Genomic DNA, 14,056 nt, shown 5'->3' with positions numbered 1-14,056 from the left:
GGCTCCAGGGAGCCCAATGCGGGGCTCAAACTTGTGAACCACAAGTTTATGACCTGGGCTGAGGTCAGATGCTCAACCAACTGAGCTACCCAGGCGCCCTGAAGTTTCTTTTCTAACGGTAATATTCAGCTTTGTCTTCAGATTCAACTTTGGCAGAATGTTGACTTTTAACATTGGGCCATTCTGTATTTGGCCAAAATCTATTTTGGGGGCATCTCTCATAACCATGAGTGTACAGGAACAGTGTTGTTTGGTCTGCCCAGGTGGGTGTTATTCTCCAGCCCCAGGACGGTTGGAACAGGGGTTTTATGGGTGGATGCAGTGGAGTAAGGGAGGTACAGGTTTTTGGCAAGAGTAGTTGAAATGATGGATCTTTGTAACCAGGATCATAGTTTCTCATCCACCAAGTTTGTAATGTCTTTGCCTGGCTGGATAGATTTGCCTCTTCAGAAGATTGACGGGGAAGGAACATACAATAGCTTAGCCTTCTTTGATTACCCCTAAGAGCATGGTGCACATCGTATGACCTTTCCTTATGCACTTCAGTTGCTAAGGAAAGCAATATTGATAGGAACTTGCAAGCTTAAAGTGAGATCAGGCCCATTTGTTCTTCTGAACCTCCATAAAATGAGATGATGGTAATAGCTGTTTACTTTTTTTCTTTAACTGGCCAAGCTGACCAGAGAATGTCAGACCTTAAATTTTTTTTTTTATAAGCATAACGGCATTATTATTAGCATCACCATCATCATTATTTTTGGTGCTGCCTGTCAGCTTACGTCCTAAGAGTAGAGTGGTAACACTATTTTTATTATAAAATATTCCAATACCGTAGATAAAACAAAAGTTTCCTTTAGTCATTCTGCTGCCAATCTCAATCTTTGCCTCAGAGATCACTGTGACCAGTTTAGTGTATGTTCTGCTAAACCCTTTACTGTATAGTTACATATATATTATATATATGTAGGATGGAGCTTCCATATATATTTTGTAGGATGGAGCTTCCATAAAGTTTTATATGGTACATATTATTCAGTAACTACTGTTTTCATGTAACAGTATGAAAAATTAGCTCTTTTTAAAAATCTAATTCTAAGCAATTTACCATTAGCCTATTAGTTTTTCTCTAAACTAGCCTATAGAACTACAACCAGTTCCATTGTCCTTATTGACTTCTTAATGATAGACTGATGGGGAAAAACAGAACATCAGCATGGAGAAGGAGACAAAGAAGTGGATGAACATCAGGACAGGGCTTGGCAAGCTCTAGGCCAACAAGACTGAAAGTATTAAGTAAGATAAGATTTATAGAGCCTGGCACATAGTTAATACTCAGTGAAGGGTAGTTTATAGCCACATCACAGAAGAAACCCACTAGGGAATTGGGGAGCACGAAGAGGTTCTATTCGTTATTCTCTGCATATTTACTGATATGCCTACCTCTTTGCCTAACCTCTTTGGATAGTTGTGAGTAGTGGTTGAGGTGAGAGCTTCAGTAGGAACAGTATAGGAACTATAGCCTTTCTATTGGGAGATCGAGGTAAGAAGGTAGCACCCAGTGGCTGTGCATAATTGTGCCGCTCTGTATCTTGGACTTTGAATATATCCAAATAAACCAGGACACTTGGAACTGTGTGGTTAGTGACCAAGTATTCATATGGGATGCTTTTTGAAAGATACTGTAGGAGTTCACAGACATTGTATGAAGCTGTAATTTCCACCTGAGTAATATAATTATTTGCTCTTCTTTAGCTCCTGAAATTCCTTAAAGAAGGATCAGCCATAATAGAAGCAGAAAAGAAGACCAGAACTTGGGAAATTCATCTTTGCTTCATTAAATTTCCTTTAGATTCTGTCCAATAATTTAAAAATATTTTTCCATTGGCATTTTTGGGGCAGGGAGGGGAGAGGAAAGAAGCAAACAAGCCTTATTTTACAAGAAGTGTAGTTTGTTTTTTTTCCAGGAAAAAAGCATTTCATATTTTTTCTTAATTGATTTTTCTCTCTTAGATGATTAGAATAGAAGATACCCATTAATGCACTGTTTGGCTGGGTCAGCCTTCTTATCTCACAGATAATTAGGAGACATGACTTGCTCAGTGCTACACAGAGAGGAGTACTGAAACTCAGGTCTCCCGACTCAGTCTCGTGTCTTCTGCCTATTTTTCTTGTAGACAGCATTTGAAAACATTGAGTGTAGAGGCAGTATGCAGAAGATTGTAGTCTCTGAAACCAGCCTGCCTGGTTTAAAATCTCAGATTTTCCTTTTGCTAGCTGTTAAATTGGTTAAGTCGCACCTTGGCTTCCTCATTGGTAAGATGAGGATAATAATGGAACCTCCTTCATAGCGTACTTAGAGTAGTATCTGGTACACGCTAAGCGGCCAAAGAATGTCAGCTGCTGCTGCTGTGATTATCACGTTTTTTGTATATACACACTCTATTTCCATAGTCTTTAGTATAACTATAGATATTGTTAATGTTGTCATTTCTGATCTCCTATCAATGAGATGTTGTATATGTAAATATTAAATATTTTAACATCAGAAATTGTTGATTTTTTACCTCTGGAATAAACTTCATCTTTTTATGCAATGATTATTATTTTTTTTTTTTATTATGTGGACTGTTTTAGTGTTTGCTTTAGAATGAACTAGAACCTCTACTTGGAAGTGTCCTTTGATTCTGTTTTTCTTTTTTTTCTCAGCAATACAAGTTCTTGCGCTTCAGGAGATCTCTGCTCTTGTTAGTTAAGCATAGTTGTGTGGAATCACTGTTCCTGATTAGAAATTTCTGCATTGTGTATTATTTTCTTGGTAAGAATTTCTGCTTTTTGATACAGTGTATGTGTTAGCTCACAGCTCAGAAAATGTCAATTAACCAAGTCATTTTTGGTTTTGTTTGTTTCTCAATTGTAGGTATGTGACTAGCCTGATTCAATGTTTAGATTGTTAAAGAGTATTTATTAAGTTAAGGGAAAATATTGTTAAAGAAAATGTATGTACAAACAATGGAATATTATTCAACCTTAAAAGAGAAGTAAATCCTGTTATATGTTACAACATGGGTAAAACTTGAGGACAACATACTAAGTGAAATAAGCCAGTTGCCAAAAGGCAAATACTGCATGCTTCCATTTACATGAGGTGTTACTTGAAGCAGTCACACTCTTAGAAATAGAAAGTATAATTGTGGTTGCCAGGGGCTGTGTGGGGGAAGGAAAAAGGAGAGTTGTTGCTAAGTGGGTAGAGAGTTTCAGTCTGCAAGGTGAAAAAGTTCGGGAGATCTGTTGCACAAGGTGCATATAGTGTCTGTACACTTCATGGTTAAGCTGGTTAATTTTGTTGTGTGGTTTTTACCATGATAAAAAAAGAAGAAAATATATGTCATTTTGTCATTCTATAAATAACATACTCTTTTTTTATAACCTTTTGTAACTTGGTACTAATATACTAGAATATCCTGCTGCTAAGGGAAACATAGAATTTATTAACATGAATTTTAAGCACAGAAATATAGCTTATTTAATATAATGAGGCAGATCAAGATGAATGGAAAACATTAATCTCAATAGCAACATATAATAGTATAAACAAAATTCAGCATCCTAAAATACTGTTTTCAGACTACAGGTTTCCCGCATTATCTGAAAGTGGAGTGTTCCTGGGAAACTTTGTAAGCTGAAATGGCACAAAGTGAAGAAGCAATTACTGTTGATTTATATAGAAAGATTAAAAAAAATTTTTTAAATGTTTATTTTTGAGAAGACAGAGTCAGAGTGTGAGCCGGGGAGGGGGCAGAGGGGGGAAACCCAGAATCCAAAGCAGGCTCTAGGCTCTGAGCTGTCAGCGCAGAGCCCGATTCAGGGCTCGAACTCAGGAACCCTGAGATCATGACCTGAGCTGAAGTCAGATGCTCACCTGATTGAGCCATTCAGGCACCCTGATATGGAAAGATTTTTGAGTATCCCAAAATAACCTCTCTTAGGCTTTTCTGATACTTTAGGACGCATCTTGCTAATGGATGCACAAAACAAATTGAGATAAAGCACAGATGCTCACAGACACAGTTCAAAGCTTTGGAGGCTTGATGCTGAGCTGCAGGAAGGAGCCTGGTGGGGCTGCTCTTGCTGCTCAGGGTGTGCTGCCTTTATACAGCATCTGTTCGGCTTGGTGCAGAACAAGAGCTGAATGTTGTTTTCACTTTTCTGCCTTTTTCATAAATTCGGATTTCTTTCAGTTAGAACAAGTGCTAGCGTAGGCCTTTCATAAAAGCGAAGTGGCATAACGTGAACTTTCAAACAGCAGGGGGTATCTGCATAACTTTCTGATCCTACTTTTTTCTATGGAATCATTTTATAGAATTGTTTTTACTCGGTATGGGCTGTTCTGTTGTCCACTTCTTTCATCCTTAGTTTATATAACCCATTGTTTTACATAGCTCTTACAACTGTCATTCTGATGTTAACACCTTGTTGTTTTTTTATTAACCTACTATCTTCAGCCTGGATGTTTCCCCACCATTGTACATTTGGGCTGACATAGCAGCCGTGTGACTATTTCCGTGGTCAACTATTTCTTCTAGAACTCTGTACATGTTCCATTCAGATTTCATTTCAGATGTTAGCACTTTTAATTTCTTTGTTGCACTTGGGTCTTTTTGGCCAGTTTCTTTCAGTTATTCATTTTTATAAAATGTCATGTGGGCTTTTCATAGGAAACAAGGAGGCGACACAATGTTATGCTTTGCTGTCTGCGCCTGAACTGAATAACAGATGTCAGTGACCAATCACAAACAGACTTAGAAAGAAGGGATGTGATTAGTCACAGATTGTGATGTGTTTCCATTATCTACATACTGATTTGTGTACTGAGAAGCTGGAAATATATTCAGTTGCTCACTGTAAATATACCATTGGCAACTGAAATTTGAATTATGCTGTTGGGGGACTAGTGTGATTTAACTAAACCACCACTGAAATATGACTGAAATATATGCATAATCAGACCTGTGCAAAGCAAGGACTTCCTGTATTTAGAAATTATTCTCTTTTCCTGCCCATTCCTGATCAAACAACCTAGCGTTTTGACCCAGGTCTTAGTGTCTACTTGGTCATCTCATCAACCTCATGTTACAAAGTATGATTAAGATTTATTAACTTTTTATGTTTATAGCATTGTATTTTTTTCCTGTCAGGCCATATTCCCAAAGCTTGGATTAGCACTGCAATGGACCTTCAGATAGATGAGTAAGTGATATATGAAAAGTTTGATCTTTAAATCTGTTAGTTGTTTCCATCATTGTAGGTGTTTACCACTTTTCAGGTATTTTGTTTAGATTTAGCCTTTAAATTTTTAAAGTTGAAAACCAATTGTATTCATTTTGGAATATACCTAGTTCATATAACTCAAAATTCCAGTGTCATATAAAAGAGTATACAGTTAAGAATAATCCTTTTGCTCCTGTCTCTAGTCACCAAGGTTCCTCTCCCTGGAAATTAGCAGTCATAATTTGTTTTTTGTTAGATATAGCTTTTATATTATAGAAAAGTGGACTTCTTGAGTTGTATGGGCATACCTCTCTTGTTTTTCTCCTCAGTAATCATTCTCTGCTATTGTGGTAGGTAAGCACAGTGCTATGGTATTGTTTTAACTTTACCACTAAAGAAACCAAAATTGAGCAGGGTCATATGACCAGTTGAAGGTCAATAAGTGATAATCGAGTGGCAGCACTAGGGTGTCTTACTCTGGTTCTTTCCCATGTACTTTGCACATAGATAAGGCTTTAATCTTTATTTGGAAAAAAATGTAAATTTCTCTATCAGTATTTGTTCTTTTAATTTTTATTATTCTACTGTGAGACATTTTATATCATGTAGATTTAACTAATAGCATTTGGGGGGGGGTGGGGATGTTGACATTTGTAGGTGTTTGAGATATTATGGTTTCTACATTGTGTATTTCAATTTCTAACTTTTTTTTTTTTAATGTTTATGTATTTAGAGAGAGAGAGATAGAGAGCGAGCAGGGGAGGGGCAGAGAGAGAGGGAGACAGAGAATCCCAAGCAGGCTCTGCACTGTCAGCGTGGAGCCTCATGCGGGGCTTGAACACACGAACCGTGAGATCATGACTTAAGCCGAAATCAAGAGTCTGAGCCACCCAGACACCTCTCAGTTTCTAACTTTTAAAAGTTTCTAGGTAAATTTAGTTTTGTCCTCGGTTTAATTGCTAGATAATGAAACCACATGCATGGGTCATTTATTACGTTAGTCCGGATTTTACATTGGGTCTAATGGAAAGAGAAAAATGATAATGACATTTGACTGTAATTGAACATAGTATTTTTTTCCTTCTTGCACTTGAAATACATTTTATTTGTATGGCAGTGTCAAATATCCTGTTCTTAATGTATGGCAGATACTTAAAATCTGAAAATAACTTTATTCTCCTAGAAACTGTAAAGCACTATGCTAGACACACCTAACATCAGGTGTTTTAAATGTCAGAATAGCCCTAAGAAAGGAGAGGGGTGTCTGGGTGGCTCAGTCAGTTGAGCGTCCAACTTTGGCTCAGGTCATGATCTCACAGTTCCTAGGTTCGAGCCCCGTGTCAGGCTCTGCTGAAAGCTCAGAGCCTGGAGCCTGCTTTGGATTTTGTGTCTCCCTCTCTCTCTGCCCCTGCCCTGCTCACGTTCTGTCTCACTCTCTCTCAAAAATAAACATTAAAAAAAAAAAAAAAAAACCCACCTTTTTTTAAATAAAAAAAAAAGAAGAGATTATGGCACCATTGTATGGATGAAGAAATTGAGTGTGGGTTAGGTCAAGCAGTTAAAGGTAATCACAACACACCTAGATGGCAGAGCCAGAGGTTCTAATCCTGTTTTAAAATTACTAGTTGTGTGATTGTAGGATTATGATGACTTTGCTAATTGATCTACTCAAGGTTTTGGTAAAGTAGTGTTCCCTTTATTTAGCCTTCTAACAGAGTTTCTTAAATTATTATTTTTTTTTAAAGTTTATTTATTTTTGAGAGAGAGAGAAAGCACCAGCTGGGGAGGGGCAGATAGAGCGGGAGAGAGAGAATCCAAGCAGATTCCTTGTGCTCAACTCAGAGCCCCAATGCGGGGCTCAGTCTCACAAACCATGAGATCATGACCTAAGCCAAGATCAAGAGTCAGTCATTTAACCAACTGAGCCACCCAGGTGCCCCTTAAATTATTTTAAAAGTAAAGATTGTGATTTTCTGATAGTGCTATGTGCTCCCAACTATTGTGGAACCGTTTTTTTAGGGTATACAGATAGAGCTGAAATTTGGCCCAGGAGAGGTGCTAGTCCTATTGAATGATTATGTGTCAAGCTACAAAGTAACAGTAAAATTTTACCCAGCTGCTAAGGGTTGGCTTACAGGCTTGGCTCATTCTTTCTCCATAGGAAATGACAGTGAAGATTTGGAGCACAAGAAACTGAGCATAAGTTTAGGTCTCTTCTTCGTTTAAGGCTCCCTTATGTAGTTCGTAAGTAGGTATTAGGGAAAGAATTGTATAGGGTGCAAAAGGAGGGGAGTCTATAGCACCATTATTTATTTATTCATTACAAAAATTTTTTTTTAATTTTTGAGAGAGAGACACAGAGCATGAGTGGGGGAGGGGCAGAAAGCGAGGGAGACACAGAATGTGAAGCAGGCTCCAGGTTCTGAGCTGTCAGCACAGAGCCTGATGTGGGGCTCGAACTCACAAACTGACATCATGACCTGAGCCGAAGTCAGACACTTAACCGACTGAGGCACCCACGCACCCCCATATCACCATTATTATTAATAAATAAGATTGATTTGTCATTGTGAAGCTGTTGAATGCTGAGATTGTATTTTCCCCATTGGATTAAATAGTAATTTCTGCTTTCATAGGCAGTTTCATAGGCCTCTTGACACTCTGAGTGGCCTCTTGAATCTCTCATTACTCTACCATGTCTGGCTATGTGGTGTCTTTCTTCTGATGACTTGGTATATCTCATGGATACTCTTCAAAATCTTTGCCACAGAGGTTAGTATTGAGTTTTTTGTTAATACATTTGTGTTTTAGAGGGCACGGGTATTTTTAGCAGAGCACTAAGCAGTATGCTATTGTGCCTAAAGCCATTCTGATAAATTGGGTTTTGGTCTCTTTTCTGAGGCTTTACTAGGGATGTATCATTTGTAACCATAATTTGCTGTGTGTGTGTGTGTGTGTGTGTGTGTGTGTGTGTGTGTGTGTGAGTGTGTAAGGAACAGTGTTCGTGTTCTTGATCTTTGGAAACTAAACTGCATGAAATGCTAGTGGAACTTAATTGTGCTTTATCTGTAGTGTAATTCTCATTCCTCTAGTGAGCACATACTAAATGCCTGAATTTTAAATTAGTTTTACATGCTATCGGTATAGCTACTCTGAAAATATTCAATATAAAGCAATAAAATATTTGTTCTTTGAAGGAAAGTCTTAAAATTTGTATAGAAATTATTTTAAATGAATGGGAATTACATTGTCTTTATCATCCAGGTGTTTATCTTAGGAAATGAGTGTTTGTTTTTCAGTTTACCATCTTTGTAGGTTTGTGTCCTTCAGTGGCTTCAGAGAATCTTTGTTCCTGGAAGCCAGAGATTTAATAAAATGGGGAGAGTAACATTTCAGAAAGCAGTGTGTTTAGGTATATGTAATTTTGATGCAATCCATTATTAAAACACTGAAGATGTTAATTTGGTTGTATTGTTTCCTGTTGTAATAAATTTCAGTTAGTGCTAACTTACTGAATAGAGTCAAGAAAATAATCATTTTCATAGTCTTTATATTTGATTATACTTGATAGGCTCATCTGTTCCCTGTTCAGCCACCATTTTCAGAAGAGTCGGACGAATGCCTCCCGAAGGTCTTAAACAGCAATCCTCCCCTCATCATAAAGGTGCCTGAGCTATGTGTTTTGTGTCTTCACGCAGTAATCTCGAACCTATTTATGAAATGGACTTAATATTTAGCGTATTTAGATCTATTTTTTGAGGGCCTACAATATTCTAGCACCAGTATTGTAAAACATCAACTACACACTGCATGGAATGCCATTCACTTTCTTAGTTTTCATTCCAAGTGACTAAAATGCAAGGATATATTGCAGTGTGTATGTACAAGCTAAGCTAATTTGTGCAAACTAAACTATACTTAGATTAGACATAAAAATATTTCCTGGCACAAAATACTATGATATACAACCGTATGTGTGCATTAGCTTTTCATAAACTTATAATTATAGCAAAACAAAATACTGTTTTGTTTTATTTATTATGGAGTCAACATGTTTTTACTCATGTACTATTTTTAAAAAATTTTTTTTAATGTTTGTTTATTTTTGAGAGAGAGAGAGACAGTGTTGAGTGGAGGAGAGGCAGAGAGAGAGGGAGACAGAAGCAGAAGCAGGCTCCAGGCTCTGAGCTGTCAGCACAGAGCCCGACACGGGGCTCGAACTCACAGACCGCGAGATCGTGACCTGAGCCAAAGTCGGACGCTCAAACGACTGAGCCACCCAAGGGCCCCTACTCATGTAGTATTGTTGGTTGTTATGATCAAAGGTAGTGCTTGGTAGGTACACACATACAATGAGCTGTCTTAAAAGATGAATAATGAGGGGCACCTGGGTGGCTCAGTCGGTTGAGCAACCAAGTTCGGCTCAGGTCATGATCTCGCGGTTTGTGAGTTCGAGCCCCGCATCGGGCTCTGTGCTGACAGCTCAGCCTGGAGCCTGCTTCGAATTCTGTGTCTCCCTCTCTCTCCGCCCCTCCCCTGCTCATGCTCTGTCTCTCTCGGTCTCAAAAATAAATAAAACATTAAAAAAAAAAAAAAAAGATGAATAATGATAATGATCCTAAATTAAATTTTAATCAAAAGAGTTTAAAGAAGTTCTAACAAATTTACAAATTAAACTAAGAATAAATTGTTTAGATTCAAATTGCATTTTGAAATTTTAAAGTAGATCTATACATAATATGTGTGATCCTGTTAAGAAGTCCTGGTACTTAAAAAATAATTCAAAGAAAATGGAACCCAGAGTTTAGAATACATTCCGAAAAGTTGTAAACGAATAAGAAAATGAACCAGTGAGGTTCTGATTACCGTTAAACATCAATTATGACTAATTTATTAGATATACAAAAATATCAGCTACTCATTTGGTTATTTAACATATCTTTATTTACTGGGTAGGTGTCAGTCATTGCTAGTTGCTTAAGGTATAATAACGAGTAAGATGTAGCAAGCCTAATGGAAAAGGCAGATACACAAAATAATGAAAATTTGTTGTGATAAGTGCAGTGGGAGCCACTTTTGCTGCTTGGAACCAAAATAGGAAAGCTTCATAGAAGTGATGGTGTCTTGAATGATGAGTGAACGATTTTGCCAGGAAACAAAATGAAGATTTTCAGTAAAAAAAGTTCAACATATGTTGTGTGTCTGCTGTGTGCCAGGCACTGCCTTTGGATGTGGTAGCAAGTAAGATGCTGTCCCTGCCTCAGAGTTTAGTGGGTGGAACCAGATGAGACAAGTAAACAGGCAGTTAAAATAAATTATGTTAAGTGTCATGGTTGAGAGCTGTGTAAGTATATGTTGATGTGGGGGAGGCCTGGGAAGTTCTAGAAGGAAGTGATGTTTTAAGTGTCTCACCATAGAGATGGGAGAGAACACAGAGAGTTTCTTGTAGCTGGAACCTACAGTGGGTAGGGTAGCTTACAGAGGGTAGAGGCAAGACAATTCTGGGAGTCTGGAAAGGAAGGTTATGGCCAGCTTGATTGACAAACTGAATTTCCTTTATGAAAAATTACAGCGATTTCCCCTTACATATAATACTGAGCCCAATTCATAACTAAGATTTCATATAGAAGTTAAAACAATTAGGGGCACCTAGGTGGCTCACTTCATTAAACGTCTGACTTTGGCTCAGGTCATGATCTCGCGGTTTGTGAGTTCACGCCCCACATGGGCCTATTGTCAGTCCAGAGCCTGCTTCAGATTCTCTCTCCCCCCGTCTCTCTCTGTCCCTTTCCTGCTTGCGCATGCGTGTGCATGCGTGTGCTCTCTCAAAAATAAACATTAAAAAAAAAAAGTTAAAACAATTAAATAATGTTTGTTTTTTTCCCTTTTAGTATTTGGCCTTGCAGGACCTGATGTTGCTTTCTCAGTATTCTCCCTCACGAAGACAAGAAGTTTTTAGCCTTAGCCAACCAGGTATTGCTAAAAGTAACAGATATAGGCATATGTGTGCAGAAGGTGTTCCACTTAAAATTTTTGGTGACAGAGATGTATTTAATAAAATACACAACTGTTGAGTCCATTAAATGAAGTATTGATTTTAATGCACCTAAATGTTTGCATTGCTGTGGTTAGAGGTTATATTTCCAGGAAAGGTATTTTAAAGCTTTCTTCAGCATCCTCATTCCCTTACCCTGAAGAAATGATGAGGTAGATTGACAGTTTTAGAGCAGAAGAGTACAGTTTAAGTATCCTCAGAGTTTTCATGTTACAAAGTGTCTTGAAAATCAGGTGGTCTAATTCCCTAGATGGGGGATCTAAGTCTCAGAGAGATTAAGTGGTTTATATACAGTTAATGTCAGAGTTGGAATAAGAAATTCTGTCATCTGACTCCCAAGTGCAGAGCTCCCTCCTTCTGTCATGTTACTTTGCCTCCCTTTAAAAAAAAAAAGTAAAAAATAACTAGATTTGATGGTGACCGGAGGATGCCCTTGGCAACTCTGAAACACTTTTCTACTGTCAGTTGTTACAAACTCATCAAGACTGCAACTATGCCAGTGCTCTGCCTGTTTCTGGATGGAAAGCATTCCAGCTTAGCCAGCAATGGAGAACAACCTAACCTAGGTAGCTTTTCATCTCTGTAATCAGCTCTTCATTATTTTGCTAAACTTGCCAATTCCCACATTATAAAAGAAACTTTCTATGGTTAAATGTTACATGGAAATGAAATTCAGTTACATAAAAATATAAATGATTGGAGCCACACTCTCCTTTTAGTAGCATGAAAAATCCAGAGCTGATGCTGTAGAAAATTAACTAGCAATTCTTTTTTGTCAGACTTAGGTTCACTTAGGAATTCTGTATGCATTAAATATTTTCACCAGATATTCCAGTGAACTGTAACAAGGTGACATGTTCTCTGCTAGAGAACTTACATTCTAGGGCATATTATTAAAATTTCCCTGGACAATCACATAGTTGCTTAGTGGTTCTGAGTTACAGCAGTACAAAACATTCTGGGACCTACTGATGAAGTATTTTGTTTGCTTGGAGGTTAAGTGGTATTCCTCTTGAGCTGTAGATGGGGGAAATGTTTAAGGGGGGCTCTAAATGAAGACAGAAAGGTTATTTGGCACCCAGAATGGGAAACAAATTTTCAGTGGACTCCTTGGCTATTCTCAACATAGAAAGTAGCATGGTTGATTTTTATGTGGCAGCTGTGGGAGAGAGAGGTCTTAGGAAATGAAAAGATAATGAGAGTAAGGGAATTTTTACAAAATTGTGGATCGTAGTAGTTTCAGTTAAATAATAACAGATATGTGTATAAAATATGATCGTTAGGAATAACATGTCATTCCTACAGACATAATAAGAAATAGGGGCCATTGTAAATGAAAATGTAAGGAAGCTTAGTGGGCCAGACACAAGTTTATGGGTCACTGGGGGCCGTGGGGCGCATCTCATGAGACATGCCTGTATTCATTGTCTTCGTCTTCAATCTGTTCAGTGCTGGTAGGGAAGTAACTCTAGTCTTTTTCACTCACACCATCCTCTAGTATTTGGCTTTATTTTAGCAACCAATTTGGCAGGTTTTTTGTTTTTTCTTTTTTAATGGTAAGATGGCAAGTTTTCGCTTGTAGACTTTTTGGAAAATTATTTCATACAAATATTTATTGAACTCCTTCTGTGTAGATGTCAGTGGTGTAAATAGTAGCTTAGCCGCGGCAAGTGGACCTTCATGCAAAGTGTAATGTAGTGTTTCTTGCAGAGTTTTCTCCTCACTTTGAGAGGAGACTCTAAGATTATGTACATTTTAAAAGCTGGTTTTTTGACCCCTTAGGTGGGCATCCCCACAATTGGACAGCCATTTCAAGGGAGTGTTTGAGTCTTTTAAATGATATGACTCAGAAACTGGTTCTGTATCAAGAAGCAGCTGCTACGAATGGGAGAATGGTGTCCTCGTATTCTGTGGAGCCTAAGAAATCGAATTTTCCAGGTAATGCCTGTACTAGTGAGAGAGGGCAAAGTACATACATTTTGTTTCCTAAGAAAGATGACGGTAGTTAATCTAAGGATATGTATACATGAGTGTGAAGGAGTTTTAGGGAAATCCTGAATTTTTAGGGAAAATTGATCTCATAAGTGGGATATTGTACTGAACCAAGAAGAAGGCCTGAGTATCATTGTAGATTGAAGAAATTAAGTCTGGTGTGCTGATGGTGTTAAGAAAGTTAACTGTGGCTCATCAAATAGAAGGAAGTGTCAGCTTCCTCAGGTACAAAGCCAGGTGAAGCTTTACAGATAGTACTGGTGCAGTATCCCAGACACAAAAAGTCGCTGGCCAATGCCCAGAGAAGAGTAACTGTGTGACTGAGTGATTTCATGGTGGGGGCATCGCATTCATGGTTTTCAGAGAGCTTGATAGAATGTTTGAAAGATGAAAGCCGAGGGGAAGAAGTACAGTGGAGGAACCTAGGCTATTTGACCAAATTCCTTATGTCAAAAAATGCCAAGGAACGTAAGACTAACGAACGGACTTAATGTTCACCTGCCTTCTGGAGCCAGTCCTTTAATGAAAATGGGCAAAACTGGCTGGGTGAGGACTCTGGTAAACCTGAGAGCACTGGCTTCATCTGTAGGGGAAGCTGTGGGTTAGCTTCGGTTCATTGTTCCCATGTGGGAATTTGGACCCAGTATCTGAACTTCTGTGTGCCCCCCCACCCATCCCTACTTTTAAGAGAAGCCTGAAATCTGAAAATATTTTGGGTGAAATTTTCCACTTATTTTATTT

The 14,056-nt window shown here is 38.1% G+C and overlaps 1 protein-coding gene across 4 annotated transcripts in view; it reads left to right on the top strand.

Moving 5' to 3' along the window:
• Positions 1–14,056, top strand: part of NDC1 (NDC1 transmembrane nucleoporin) — a 44,991-nt gene that overhangs the window by 10,419 nt on the left and 20,516 nt on the right. For all 4 annotated transcript variants that reach the window (XR_003970885.1, XM_030325617.2, XM_030325621.1 and 1 more), the window contains exons 6-11: positions 2,707–2,815; positions 5,196–5,247; positions 7,905–8,040; positions 8,840–8,932; positions 11,160–11,241; positions 13,106–13,261. Coding sequence is in view for 3 of the 4 variants with exons in the window: in XM_030325617.2 (XP_030181477.1) it covers positions 2,707–2,815; positions 5,196–5,247; positions 7,905–8,040; positions 8,840–8,932; positions 11,160–11,241; positions 13,106–13,261 (628 nt within the window). In the remaining variant the exon portion in view is untranslated. The remainder of the gene's footprint in view (positions 1–2,706; positions 2,816–5,195; positions 5,248–7,904; positions 8,041–8,839; positions 8,933–11,159; positions 11,242–13,105; positions 13,262–14,056) is intronic.

Source organism: Lynx canadensis, chromosome C1, assembly GCF_007474595.2.
Source record: "Lynx canadensis isolate LIC74 chromosome C1, mLynCan4.pri.v2, whole genome shotgun sequence".
NCBI lineage: Eukaryota > Metazoa > Chordata > Mammalia > Carnivora > Felidae > Lynx > Lynx canadensis.
The sequence above is the reverse complement of the archived record's forward strand: the minus strand, read 5'-3'. Positions and strand labels throughout refer to the sequence as shown.